This window comes from Pelodiscus sinensis, chromosome 17 (assembly GCF_052426305.1).
Source record: "Pelodiscus sinensis isolate ZL-2025 chromosome 17, ASM5242630v1, whole genome shotgun sequence".
Classification (NCBI taxonomy): domain Eukaryota; kingdom Metazoa; phylum Chordata; order Testudines; family Trionychidae; genus Pelodiscus; species Pelodiscus sinensis.
This window is the reverse complement of record NC_143068.1, coordinates 21,582,615-21,597,260: the sequence shown is the minus strand read 5'-3', so window position 1 is coordinate 21,597,260 and position 14,646 is coordinate 21,582,615. Positions and strand designations below refer to the sequence as shown.

Sequence of the window (14,646 nt, the reverse complement as noted above, 5' to 3'; positions counted from 1 at the left end):
TCTTATATATATATATATATATATATTGATGTGGGATGACTGAGTGACATGACATCATCCACCGCCCCTCAGCCACCCTGCCTCCTACTTTCCTCCCTCCTCCCCACTGCTAACCCGGCAGGGATCAGCAACCTATGGCTCCTAGGCAGCAGCAGCACTGAAGATAAGCTGCTCCTGCTGCTAGGCTTGTGTGGGGTGGGGGAAGGAGGAAAATTATGGTGCTCCAGCAGCCAGCAGAATGGCCTGCTGCAGGAGTGGGGCCCAGACTGTGGGACACCCTGGCCCTGAGTTGTGACTGGGGCTGGCTGTACTTCTGGCAGCCACCATGTTGCGGGCAGCTGCTGGAGTTTTAAATCGTGCTGCTCCCCCAGAGCCACGAGCGCTCCACCCTTACGGGGAGGGGGAGCTGTGAACCATGTGCCCTCCCCCTTCACAGCCGGAGGGAGAGAACCGGGGCAGCTGCATACCCTCCCGCCTCACGGCAGGAGGAAGAGAGCCAGGCCAGTCGCATGGCCTTGCCCAACCCCCCAGCAGCCAGAGGGAAGAGAGCCGGGCCAGCCATGTCCTCAGCCCAGCCCAACCTCTGGTGGCCGGGATTGAGGGAGAACCAGGGCAGGGGCTGCCGACCCGCACAGAGGCAGGTTGGCAAATGTAGCGAGCAGGGAGGGGCACTGCCCCCTAGTGATCCTATATAGTTTTGTTAGTCTCTAAGCCAGGAGTGGGGAACCTTTTTGGGGTCAGGGGCCACTGAACCCCAGAAAAATCAGGGGGCCACACACAAATGACATAGTCCCCAACTGAGAAGGAGAAAGACACTCTCCACATTCTCCTCCCACACCAGAGCCAGGGGGCGGGGGGTGTCAGCATAGTAGATTTTGTGTGCTTCAGCTCTACAGTGGGGGGGGGGGGAAGAGGGGACAGGAGGAGAGGGCTGGAACACCAGCATGGGCTCAGTGAGACCTGAGCCTTGAGGGCCACATCCAGGCAAGCCAGGAGCTACATCCGCCCCCAGGCCTGAAGTTCCCCACCCCTGCTCTGACGTGCCACAGACTACTCACTTTTAAAGTTACATAGTGATAGAAATGTAGCCGTGTTAGTCTGGTGTAGCTGAAACAAAATACAGGACTATGTAGCACTTTAAAGACTAACAAAATAGTTTCCCCAATTATCACCTCTATACTATTAACTCACAGACATCTACCCTTCCCCACCTCTAATATTAACTCACTGGCATTCACCTTCCTTCCCCCGCCCCTGCATCCCCCTTCTGTTCTGAAATGTGATTTGTCCTTTTCATATGTGTTCATTTTTTTAATTGTATCCTTTGGTATATATGGCTGTGACTATTTTCTTCCACTATTTGATCTGAGGAAGTGGGTCAGGCCCACGAAAGCTCATCATCTAATAAACCATCTTGTTAGTCTTTAAAGTGCTACATAGTCCTGTATTTTGTTTTAAAGTTACAGACTAACACAGCTATAGATGACACTCTAGGTTACTACAACCCCTGCATCTCTATAGAGTTAATTACAGTAGTAGTATTGCTGTGTATTATTTTGCATCCTCCCAATGTGTCCCACATGTCTATAAGATTGATTAAAAACACAAGCTCCCGGTTCCAGAGTGCTAACGGCCAAATTTCAGACATGACAGAGCATAGGAGGAGATAACAAAATCATAGGGCAGGAAACAGGTAGCACAGATAAAAGGATGTGGTTAAGTGAGTCATGTGCACATGATGCACCTCATACAGGAACAATGCTGGTATCTGGAACTCAAATGTGCTATGACAGGGCACCACAGTGGTTAACTGGAGAGGGCTCTCAGTGGAACAGACTGCAGGAGACTGCAGACAGTAATGGGCTGGTGGGAACAGAAGGCTCAAAGGATGGAAAGCAGGGCTGGCACCTGCTACAGGTTGCACCAAACAAATGTTCTCCAAGGCTCCAGTAGCCCATGCTACGATTGCCCTAAGCTCATCCTTTTCACTGCAATATGTCAAGGAAAGGATATAGAATACCCATATTCTAGCATTTCACCAGTAGTCCATATATATGAATATCATCTCCAGCACACAAAAACTGGGGCTTGAGCTCATTTACCTAGGTTGTAAAAATGGAGTATTATCTGCTATGTATTTTAGAGAGTTTGTGTGTCTGTCCATCCGTGAGTCTATTTGTTCAAGAACATCTCCTAAGCAGCGAGCCAGAACCATCAACTTTGGTATGCAACTTCCTCCTATCATAACTTAAATCTAGGTCAGGGTTTGATTGTGCCAGGGCAATGGGATGTGCCTGGAATTCAATGGTTTCTCATAAAATGGAAAAAGGAAGAGTCTGGTAAGAGGGACATTTATACTGCAGAATGACAACAGAGACAGAGCACGGGGACAAGAATTGCTATAACCCCATTAAGCCAGCAGAGAGCATGGGTGGGAGAAAGGAGAGCTATCCTACTCTCAAAGTTTGTTTGCGTCTGTCCCTCACTTGGGGGACTTGCACTCCTCCACGGTGGTGCCCGCTGCAACAGCTACAGATAGGCACTTCTCACCTGGCCCCAAGCTGCTGCAGTCAAAGAGCTGGGGTTGTCCTTTCTCCCTGGGGCAGCCTGCATCCTGAACCCTTCATCCCCAGACCCATCCCACAGCAATTATTTAAATGAAGAAAAAGAAAACATTTTGAGTGAAGGACCCAAGCAATGCCAGGTCAATCTTCTAGTGGCAAAATACTTGAGAACCTCAGACTGTATGCCACTGGAGCAATTTGGGCTTGCAGCCTGGGGTCAGTTATGTCCTCTCTATAGCTTGGTGGGATGATACAGAGCAGCCAATTGCACTGGATGATATTGAACCTGAAGCCCCAGGTAAGTGATGGTAAACTGGACTCTACTTTCCTCTAGGATTTACTGGCCATAAGCCATCATTAGACTTTTACATTAATCAGACAACATGCTAATTTTAGAAGGGAAGTGAGTGTGTGTGTTTTCATTCCAGAAAATTAATATCTACATTGTCTCAGCAGCAGGTAGCACACTTGTCATCAGAAAAATGAAGTGAAAATGTTTATGTATTTAGAAACCTGAACTCTTTAAATCAGGTTTTGAGGACTTCATTATCTCAGCCAAAGGTTAGGGGTCCATTACAGAAGTGGGTGGGTTTCTATGGCCTGCAATGTGCAGATTAGACTAGATAACCACAATGGTAAATTCTGACCTTAAAGTCTACAGCAGGGGTCAGCAGCCTTTTCAAACCAAAGAGCCAAATTACATCAAAATTCAGAACAAGTGGTCAACAAAGAGCCCATTTGTAGGACTGAAAATATTCTATTAATAGTGATAATTGACATGATTAATAATAGTATACATGAAATATTGTATTCACAGACTACTTAATGGGACTGGTTCTCAGAGTGGCTAGGAGAGCATTCATCCGTTGATTTATCATGTCTATATTAGACAATAAATAGACCTCTCTACTGGAGTAATTGCTGCCTGTCGAGCTAGCAGGTAGTGAAGAAATACACTATGAGCCTAAACATACTTTTCCTCCCAAGACGTACACATGGCTGGATTATCTAAATTTATTTAATATCCATCCCATCCTTTCTTGAGGGCAGTAGTCACAGATGCCATAACTCACATGTCTGACTATAAAGTTAAGATGCATGAATCCAGAATTTGCATTGAAATCTTAATTTTTAAGACCATGCAAATGCAACTGATCTGCTTTGTTCAGTGACAATTTTTTCCCTGATAAAATGTCAGGGAAAAAATTGTTGGTATCATTGAAACACAGGAAGGTGGTCCATAGATTTTGTTGTGGTTTCAGAGTGAGGGCCACTAAGACAACACAAGCAAGAGTTAAACTGGATTAAGAAAGGCAATGGTTTTTTGCTTTCAACCTCTTAAGATAGTTTTAAAATCAATTCAGTTAAATCAGTGCATTTTTCTAAAATCAAACAGCCATAATGGCCTCATTATATGCTGAGGTAGAAGCGAGTGACAGTACTCTTGGGTTCTGACCTTAGTACTGCTACTTACTTTGAGACTTTGTGTGGGCCATTTGATCTCAACACACCTCAGTAAATTTTGCGTGCATGCGCCTCTGTGTGTGTGTGTGTGTGTGCGCGCGCGCGCTACCCCCAACCTCAGAGAGATATTGGGAGGCTCAGTTAGTTGTCAATGAAGTTTATTGAAATAATCAGCAAAAATGCCAGAAAGTTCACAGTGCTAGTGGAGCTGTGTTAATCCTAGGATAAAAGAAAAGGTGGATGAGATATTGTCTTTTATTAGATCAGCATCTGTTGGCATAAAAGACAAACTTTCAAGCTATACCAAGCTCTGCTTCAGGTCAGACCTTGCCTCACTGCTCTAGCACCGATACTAATACATCCAGAGGTACTTAGGAGTGTGTGGTTGCTAATACACTATCCACTTTCACCCTTTCTAACTTCACCGAAACAGCAGTGATAAAACCAGGATCCAAACTGCTTCAAAAAGGATAGGCAGAGCCAGTGGCACAGTTGTAATTCTAGCCAGTAGAGGGCAGCAGTACACACATTGTAGCCAGTTCTGACTACACAACACAATAGTTTGGGATCCTAGTACTAGCAGAAAAGTAGAATAGCTCCAGGTAGATGGCACTAACTGTAATTGATTTTTAGGGTATTGCAAATATATTATACCATGCAGTGTGAGTAAATAGATGAGGATTTTATCATTGAACAGCTCAAGGATGTGGGAGGTAATTATCCATCCCTCTGACCACTACCCTATATGCTATTCATCCACATGCACACTAATGATACAGCCAGTTTCATTCTGAGCACACCAGCAGTGAGTACAGGGTGCTGGAGGTAAGGATGAAGGAGGCAGTGGCACCAGTTGTGTTCTCATCCATCCTTTCTGTCAAGAGTAAAGGCCAGATATGGATATGTGCATCCTGGAGATGAATTCAGGGTTACGCTGATACTGTAGAGAGACCTTCTGCTACCTCAGCCCTGGGATTAGGAATGTAAAGAGCAGGCCTTCCCCCCCCCCCCCCCCCATGCTATGATGCAGTGGGCCTTGCCCAGCCCAGTTGGAGCAGTGCTATAGCACTGTGGGACTGGCTGGGCTGTAGCAGACCCCTGCTGCAGTTAAACAAGAATGTTTAACTGGTTTACCACTTTATCAGGATTTTACATGCCTAAGGAGATGTCATTTCAATAAGGATAGCAACTTGTAGGGAGAGGAGAGTCCTAGAGCATAGCTGTTAAAAAAATGGAAGCAGCATCTTTATTCATTGACACCTCAGCTTAGGGCAAAAGGCTTTCAACTAGGTTCAATGGGATCAGGAGATAAAAGCTCACAATTAAACATAAAAAGGTCACAGATGGCTGGATGCTGAGGATAGTCAGAGGAACATGGAAAATTAATATAAGGCATAGAGAAAGCAGAAGAAAAACCAGTGGCTGAATCTTCTCAACATCTTAGACGTCAATGCACAAACACAGGGAATAAATAAGGAACTGGAAGTAAACCCTGATCTAAATTATTTAAAACTGGCCTTACAATTTGGAGGGATAAATCTCATGACTGGAAATTAGGATAGAGCGGTGTAACTTCTCTAGGCAGAATATGCTTCGTGAAAAAGGGAGGAGATATATTATACAGCAGTAGAATGTATGAAGATGGGGGAGCAGGGGAAAGGAGTGAAGTTTATTGTAAAATCAAAAAAAGATGAGGTGGTTGAGGCAATCCCTGAAATAGCCCAAACAAGATATAGTAGTACTAGGAAATCTTTGCATTAGTGACATGTCAGACAGAACTATGTCTAATTTTGGGTCCTACACTCTAGGAGTGAGATGGAAAAAACTGGAAAGTGTCCAGAAAAGAGCAACAAAAATTGTAAGTTTAGAAAACTTGACATAGGAGGAAAGGTTCACACACAGGACATGTTTAGTTTTGAGCTAAGACAACCAAGGGAGGACCTGATAACAGCCAACAACTATGTTAAAGGCTGGTAAAAAGAGGAAGGTGAGCAGTTCTCCATTGAAAGCAGAGATAGTAGTAATTATCTCAATCTGCAACAAGGGAGATTTGGCTAGATATTAAGAAAAGCAAACTAGAAGAGGTTCAGCTCTGGAATATGCTTCCAAGAGATGTTGTGGAATCCATGTCATTGGGGAAAAAGGGGAGTTAAAAACAGACTGGAAAAAACACCTGTCTGGGATGGTAGATTTGTTTCAGTGGTGGGCAACCTGTAGCTCAAGGGCCACGAAGCTGATTGGGGTTCCAAGTGTGGCCCGCCCATCATTTTGTTTATAGCTGCCCATGCACAGGTTTGCCAGATTCCACTAGTTTCTATCCATACTGGGGTTTTTTGTACCAATATTACTGGAGTGACATGCACATAAAGCAAGGACATGCCCAGTGAGGGGTGTGCTGCTTACACACAATATAGACTGTAAAAGCAGTGCATTCCCTCTGCATCCAGTCAAGGTACTGCTATGGTTCAATTGGCATTCCTCACAAATTCTAAGTACACAAGTGCAGTGAGCAAAATTACCCTATCCCAGAAGACTGTCTTGATTACAACAGTCTTCTGGCCCACTCGCTCACCTATGTTGGCCATTGCTGGTTTAATTGGTCATCCTCAAGTGTTGTGCTGAGCCCGAATCTTCAGTCCTACAGGTCTCTGATAAGTGTAAGATGATGAGTTTGATTAAGCACCAACTAATTTCACATAGGTCAAACAATATTGCTAGCTGGTAGAATCAGTCACTACTGCTCTGCAAAAGCAGAATTCAAGTTTAAAAATGCTCAGAGGACTTTCCTAAGATCTAGGGGCAAAATTCTCAGCTGATTTAGTCATAGCTCCACTGAAGTCAATTTTGTATTGGTTTCAGCGGAACTATGACAATTTACACAGGAGGAGCTACTCCCTTGTACTTAGAATGAAATTTCTAGGGAAAATCTATTATAATAGAAGGATTTTGCTGTTGCCATCCCTATGATCTAGTTTACCCACAGTAACACATACCAAAATGAAAATCCCACAACTGTCTTTGGGTTGTTTAATTCCACTGGGACTTGTTCACTTCCACTATTTTACTGGAGAGACTGTATGCAGTTCCCAGGAGAGGGAAGAAATGATATATTCCAGTCATATCTAGCCAGCAAGCAAAGTTGTATCAATCTTAAAAGTTATCCACAACTGTCAGGCCTTGTCTCTACTACACGTTGGATCGACGCTGCAGCTTAGATGTGATGAATCAATCTCCAAGCGCTCTGCCATCAAACCCAGTACTCCACCAGGATGAGAAGAGTGGCCAGAGTCGGTGGGAGAGCAGCCCCTGCCAATCTTACTGGGTAGAAGACACCACAGTATGCATGTCGAATTCAACTATGCCGGGCAGGGTGTGTCAGGCGATGGTATAGATAAGGCCTTAGTTTGAACTGCTAGCTTCAGAAGAAAAAGCAGAATGTGAATAAAACCAGTTACACAGCTACATAAGGCTGTAAATACAAACACACACACACACACACACACACACACACACTCTCGTACTTGTATGTTAACTGCTGTAGAACAGAACATTTCTAGTTGGTAAAGACTAGTAAAAAAACAGAACCTCAGTCCCACCACACTCAAACTGCGATTCGACTCTTTAGCTCCTTGAAAGCCCTTTTAAGGTATTTGTTTGATTCCATGTCAGATGCATAACAGAAAGATCAGGGTAGTTCCCCCCCCCCTTTTTTGTGTGCAGATTGTTTGGCTCCAGCCACTACATCATGAGAACAGATATCTAACAGGTTCTAGGAGGTGTACAACTGCCACCATCAGTAGCTGAAGTAACATAAGAAGAGAAATTTTGGTACCCAGGCCAAAGTTAGTTTGGAACTGAATCCAGGTTGTCTCCTCCTCAGCACTTGTCTAAGAATAGAAAGCTTACTATTAGGTCATGCATGACACCAAGAGAACACGGTTTCCTGTATGAAAATGTCAAAGCACAGCCCACATTCTTAGAGAAAATAATTGAAGTGAAACAAAAACTTGTTCATACAAGTCATGCTTAGCACAGTGACAAAAATTAACTACCTCTGAAGAGCGAAAGCAATGGAGGTGCTCATTCTTCTTTCAGACGGCCCGGTTCCTTTCCTAAAGGGTCTATCACTAGGGACTGAGGACTAGAGTCCTTTTGAGTTTTGCCTTTTCTAACTTAACTTGGTTTTACATAACTTCACGTTTAGAGAAATTTGTTTTTAGAGGATGAATCTGTAAAACTTGTTAGTGAACAAAATCCATATCAACCAGCAATCTGATTGGATGCAAAACATCAATGAATTATAATGAGTACTTCTGCCACAAGGCTAAGTAGGCACCAGAGTAATCTCAGAGCTTCACTAAATGCTCCAGCAAGACTGTTGAAACAGGGCCGTGACTACATCAATCCAGTTTTTAGTATATCCTAATGCACTAATGGACCCCCTCCATTTTAACTCATTACTACAAGAAAGAGCAAAGGGTGAACAAAAGCCAGGAAAACTGGAAAAGTTTTAGGGCTTATTCCTGCTCCCCTGACTGAGATCACATCTGTATACACAACTGGCTCAGGTTTAATTCAGATAGCTTTTTATAATGTTTCAGTTAACTGAAATAAGTGCATCTACACAGGAGTGTGTAGTGATTTAAAAGGAGTGGCTTCTTTTAATTCATTTTTATTCTGTTTCTAATCAAATTAAGTTAAACTGTTAAGCTATTTATTGATTTAATATTTCCCACACGCAGCCTCATTTTTGCACTGGTGTAAGTAAACTGATGTTTAAACACACCTTTATTTAAAGTGGTGTGACCATGTAGACAGACCAAAAGGAAAGGATACTTGAGAACAGAACCCCTCTAACAGACACGTAGGGATTGGCATGCCACCATTAATTTACTCTGCACCTGTGGTGCTTTTTACCCATTTATCCTGAGAGCATCCCCATTAACAGAGAGGACAAGTTTATTAACCTCTGTGCCAAGATCACACATCAGGGGAAAATCAAGGACTACAACAAAATGCTAATTGGCCATGCCTCCATTACTGCCTCTTCCTCTGGAAGAGTTATCATAGTCCTATAGGCATTCAGGCTAGGGATGTAAGTGATTTCTCAACTAGTCATATGCTTATCAAGTAGTCGAGTAGCAACTCAACTAGTCGCTTCCCCTCCCCTTGCTGCCTCTATCAGAGAGAAGCAGAAAGGGAGTGGCTGAGGGAGAGAGGGGGGAGGGAAGAGGGGGCGGGAAACAGGAGCAGGTGCTGGGGAGAGCTGGCTTAAAAGCCAGTTCTCCCCCAGCATCATCTCTGCAAGGGGGCAGGGAGGAGGAGAGAACACAAGGGCGGCAGAGGCACAGCAGGAAAACGGTGAGAGTGGGGACTGCTTGAGTCCACGCTATTTTGTGTTCCCCGCTGAGCTTCTGCCTTTGAAATGCAGTGAGCTGTAGGCAGATGTTAATACATTTGAAAGGCAGAGGTGCAGCTGGGATAGCGAGTACCCCACCTTCCTTTCCTTATCGACCAAGAATAGTCAATGGAAATTCCACCATAACTTGATTAGCTGATTGATATTTAACATCCCTAATTCAGACATGAGTAGCACCCCTGAACATGCTAAAGCAATACCAGAGTTGCAGCCACAACTGAGCATCTGATTTAAACTGCATATTCATGGGCTACAGACTATGCCAACAGGTACTGACTAGATGTGACTGAGCCAGACCTTGCCCTTCTGTTTTAGTAAGTGGTCAGTGCTGTTCTTCACTTAAAGACACATCAATAAGTGAACTATAGCAGAATCTAGGAGTACATCTAGACTGCATTGCTATTTCGGGATACAAGTATCCCGAAATAGCAATGCCGCATCCAAGGGACACGTCTGATAGTTTGAATTTTTTTTTTTTAAATAATGGATGCACTTTCACCCTCCCTGTAAACTTTGTTCTATAAGGAATAAGGGATAGCTCGAAAGAGCACTATTTCAAAATTAAATGGAAAAAAGAGACGCAATTCGTGGTTTTCGATTTTAGAGTGCAGTCTGGATGTAGCCTCTGTTGCTGAAATATGACAGAAAGCAGGTGATGAGAGATGTTGCTCCCGACACTACCAGCAACCACTGCTCGTTTATACATGTCAACTCAAATGCTTCTTCCATCCATTTTCAGTGCCCCACGTTCAAAGGAGTGATATTATTTCTGCTGGAGAGAAGTGTCTCGAGTTTTCATGGGAAGGAATGTTGTGTTTTATCTGGTCACACCAATGTAATGTGCAACAATTACTACAACAGGTCAGGCTCTATCCCACAAGTTAGTTAGTGCCTGTGGAAAAGTACCCTAAGTCAAGCACATATAGCCTTCAAACAGGAGTATAAACTCAAACTGCATGGCAGAGAAAAGTATGAGTCATTATGTTTGCAAAGTTGAGAAAGCCAGAAGACAGACACTATAGACGTGCAAAATATCACATAGTACCTGGCTTCTATCCAGGAAGCAATGATTGTATATTTATACACCCCACACATGTGCATTTCAGCTCCAGGATGCTTCACCTGTAACACATGTACTTCACCTGTAACAGACGAACTACTTCAATTTACTCCAATGTAAGTGTTCCTGTAGCTATCCAGACGAACAGACAGAAGGAACTGATTTCCTGAAGAGTATTACCCCCAATGGTATTAAAGTTAGAGCCATCAATCTGACAACAAGCAGCACTCTCATGGTTAATATTGTACAGGAGTCATCCCTGTAGGCTTCTCGTATTAACTTGGACAGTGTTGGAGAATATTAAATGATGGAAGCCTCCCTTGGTCACCCTGCGTCTTCCAGAACTGGGCTTAAGCTATGCTTCAACAAGCCACTCAATTCCCTTCCCATTCTTGCTCCCAGAACACTCTACGTGGAGTGTGATCAGAATGCTGCCTTCCACAGAGCCTGTATTGGTGGAATTCTCTACCAGTTTGGAGACAGGGCTTATGGGGCATTTTTACACAAGTAAGGGGGCCCAAAGTGGGGGCATTCTCACCCAAGTCTATATAAAAAGACCCACATTTTTGCATGGTTATATCGCTCCAAATTCTTCAGTCAAAACAGGGAATCACAGGATGGGAGGAGACAAGTTTTCATTAGCTTGTTAGGATAGAGGCCCTGAAATACCTACAAATAAGGCATTAACTGCAACACGAATCTCTAGGATCAGATTTTCAGAGCTTAGCACCAGCCATTGAAAACCAAACGGAAATGCTGCACACTGAGCTCTTTTGAAGAGTGTGGCTCATGATATTTAAAAATTTAGACTCAAAATCAAAACATGGCCAGAATGCTCAGACCAAGGCTATGCATAACCTAATATTCAATATCGAATATTTAACCTTAAACATGGACCTTATTAACAAAGTGACAAACTTTAAATAAGTTGCATAGGATTTACTACCCCAAAATGAAGTATATCAGTTTTATAATGAGGTGTGGAGAATTTACAACTGGGAAGGAAAAAAAATCAAATAAAATTTCACAGTGATTCATTTCTTCCAAGAAAGGGAAGGAAGCCGCAACCATGCTAATCATCTTCACCTGAGTGACAGCTAAGAACTGAAATGTAGCAATTTAAGGGTATTTCTCCCTTAGTTGCTCTGCACAGGAACAGGGGGGCCACTCTATGTAGGGCTCCCAGTAGGCTCCAGATGCAAACCTTTTCTAAAGGTTAGTAGAAAACTGGAATGATTCTTTATTACAAATGTCAAATGCTTATATGCTGACAGTAAACCCCCCCCCCCCCCCAAAAAAAAAAAACTACATCTCTGCTATAGCATAAGCAAAGGTAATGAAACAGCAAGGTCTCGGCCCTCCCCCCGAGTGGTAGAGGACTCATGCATTCATCCTGTGAATAGTAGATTTCAGACATAATGAAGTATGATTTTATACCATCAAATAAATGAAGAACTGCAACAAGACTTAACAAATGTGATTAGTATTATCCAACTGCTGTTATAAATTATATACATTCAGAACATCACATTAAAATATTATTCCATGTTACACCAGAAAAGATTAAGGCTTTGTATTATTTACAGAAACCAATGCACACCTTAAAAACACCAACCATTAACATTTCTGTGCTAAAGACACATATTTGATATCTTTTGCTCTCAAAAAGACAACAATTTGCAGATGTGCCCACTGCTACACCTACTGTAAATGATTATTGTAACAAACACACTGGCAAGATCCCATCACTAGGCACTCTAAATCATCAATGCAAGCATGTGGGAAACACATATACAGAGTGCCCTCCAGATACTCAGAATTTATTAATATAAAGCTGACAACTTATACAGAAATAGTTTGATCAAATTCCTCCTGTTCTAATTTTTAAGGGAAACTGAACACTTAAGAATTTTTTGCCCATTGATAAAGACTCATGATTTTGAAGTCTGTTCCATACCACGTTAACAAGACTTAACGCAACAGCAAAGATGGAAGTGACAGATTTATCAACCACTAAACGCACTGAAATGGTGACAATTTTATTGGCTTCCATCACTCTGACACGCTGTTTTCATGCAGTATATCTGGATGGGATTTCTTAAAAATGCAGTAACAAATTATCTTCACTGTTCTCCATATTGGTCTTAGACAACAAGCTATTTTTAAAAGTTAAATAATGTTGATACAACACATGTTTACCGTGCCACCAATGTATTAGAAGTGATAGTGCATCATCTTTCTCTCTGGCTCATCTGATGGCTTTTATGAGACTCAGTGATGAAATATTTTCTAAGACATCAGCAGACATGGCTAAAGAAAGGTGCTCAGTACAAACGGAAAAGTAACCATTCGCATTTCAAGTATTGTTTAAGAATGAGTTTTTAATTGCAGTCGATGTTAGCACTTTTTAGCTTGTGCTTTAGAGTCTGTTATTTCTTTATAAGTCTTGCATTTGGCTGATGGCTTTTTTTTTTTAAAGTTGGCAACAAAGATAAGAACTGTAGAAAGTTGATAAGAGTTATTTAATTTTCTGAGCCCACTTCATGTCATCTGCTCTAGGCTTTTCCCCAGTCACTCCTTGGATAATATTCTCTAAGCATCTCCAAAATCCAATCTTCTCTAATGGATAGTTCAGCCAACCTGAATGACCAAAGGGAAAAAATAAAAATTAAAAAGTATCAAGAATTAGCGTAAGCCATAACAGTAGGAACTCACGTTTGCATGCCCTTTCTTCTTTACTTATTCACTTTAAAATATACAAAAAAATGGTTACAGAAGTTCAGTGGTAGTTACTACAGGCAAACAGAGAATGGCCATTTCGCAATGCTAAGCGGATCCTATTAGGGTAAAAGTGACAAACTTTAAAAACAAAAATAAGAGCTCTTCACAGTCTGCTTTGTTCTTAACTATCTCGAGCAGTTTAGTATCAGCTGAGGAGAGGAACTGAGAGGCTGCCAGAGGAGCTGCCCTGCAGCCTGCTTGGTCAGGTTAGAGCACAACATTCCTGCAGGTGTGATACAGCACAGTAAACGGATTCAGGCTGGTGGGATTTTCATGATGTGAATATGCCCATCATGGGATTCAAACATTATAGTGGTACCCTTTGTCCCAAAAATAAGACCAGGGTACCTTCGTGGTCACTTCAACTCTGCCCACCAGTGCCCCACCTCCTCTCATCCAGCAGGTGTCTCTCCCACCAAGTCAATCTGCAGGCTAATGACCTACCGTGTGAGTCATCAACTGAGCTAAGCATTCACTGTCTTGCTAGCAACCCACCCCCACCTCCATCCCTTCTGGTAAGGCAGCAGGTACGATCTAAGCAACGCTGCCTGCACTCTCTGGGGATGGACTGGTCCTTCCCACATTTTTAAATAGAGAAGGTACAGGCTTTTCATGAACAACATAAGGACACTGATGCTAACAGAAAGCATGAATTCACAAGTAGACTTGTAAATTACTTGGCTAGCAGAAAAAAAACAAAACAGTAATCTGTGATAAGCTTGCAGTTACAGCTTTGCTTCCTAGCATACTTTTTAGTTTATGAATAGCTTAAGATCAATACAGAGATTGGTTCACAAAATAAGGCCAGTCAAAGCATAGGATACAATGTAGAATGTGTTGTGCAGGTGTTAGTGTGTTTTAGAATAATCTGATTTATAATTTTGTACTTGGCAGGTGTAGTGAACCTTAGCCCATCCCCCTCACCGATCACCTCAGGTATAGCTTTATGAAATTCCAATTCAGAGACCTCTCAGTGAGGAGTCTGGATTCAAACCAAGTTTCTGGACCCCAGAGAACTGGATAAACTGTTCTCCCAGAACTGGATGACATTTTCCGGATAAGCCAAGTAGAAAAGTCTAGGAAGGATCCCAACCGTTAGCCTAGAAGCTTTAACATTAGGAGTTTCATTAAGAGTCTGTGCACTCAGTTATCTGACACTATTCCAGCAAAGATACCAGGGCAGACACTTATGAATATGGGATCAGCTCTGAAACAATGTACATTCAGGATTTTAAGCCTTGCTCAGCGACACTAATGTAACTCCCCTTTTCCTCCCCGAGTTACTGGGGAGCAAGTCACACTCACAGGTGGGCCTGGGCGCCTGGTGTTTTAACCCAAAAGAGATCCTGAGCACCCCA

General features: G+C 42.7%; 1 protein-coding gene across 2 annotated transcripts in view; it reads right to left on the bottom strand.

Moving 5' to 3' along the window:
- Window positions 1-11,921: 11,921 nt before the first annotated feature.
- Window positions 11,922-14,646, bottom strand: part of PEDS1 (plasmanylethanolamine desaturase 1) — a 44,014-nt gene continuing 41,289 nt past the window's right edge. For both annotated transcript variants that reach the window (XM_075901214.2, XM_075901213.2), the window contains one exon: window positions 11,922-13,147. In XM_075901214.2, coding sequence (XP_075757329.2) covers window positions 13,026-13,147 — 122 coding nt within the window. In that variant the 3' untranslated portion in view covers window positions 11,922-13,025. The remainder of the gene's footprint in view (window positions 13,148-14,646) is intronic.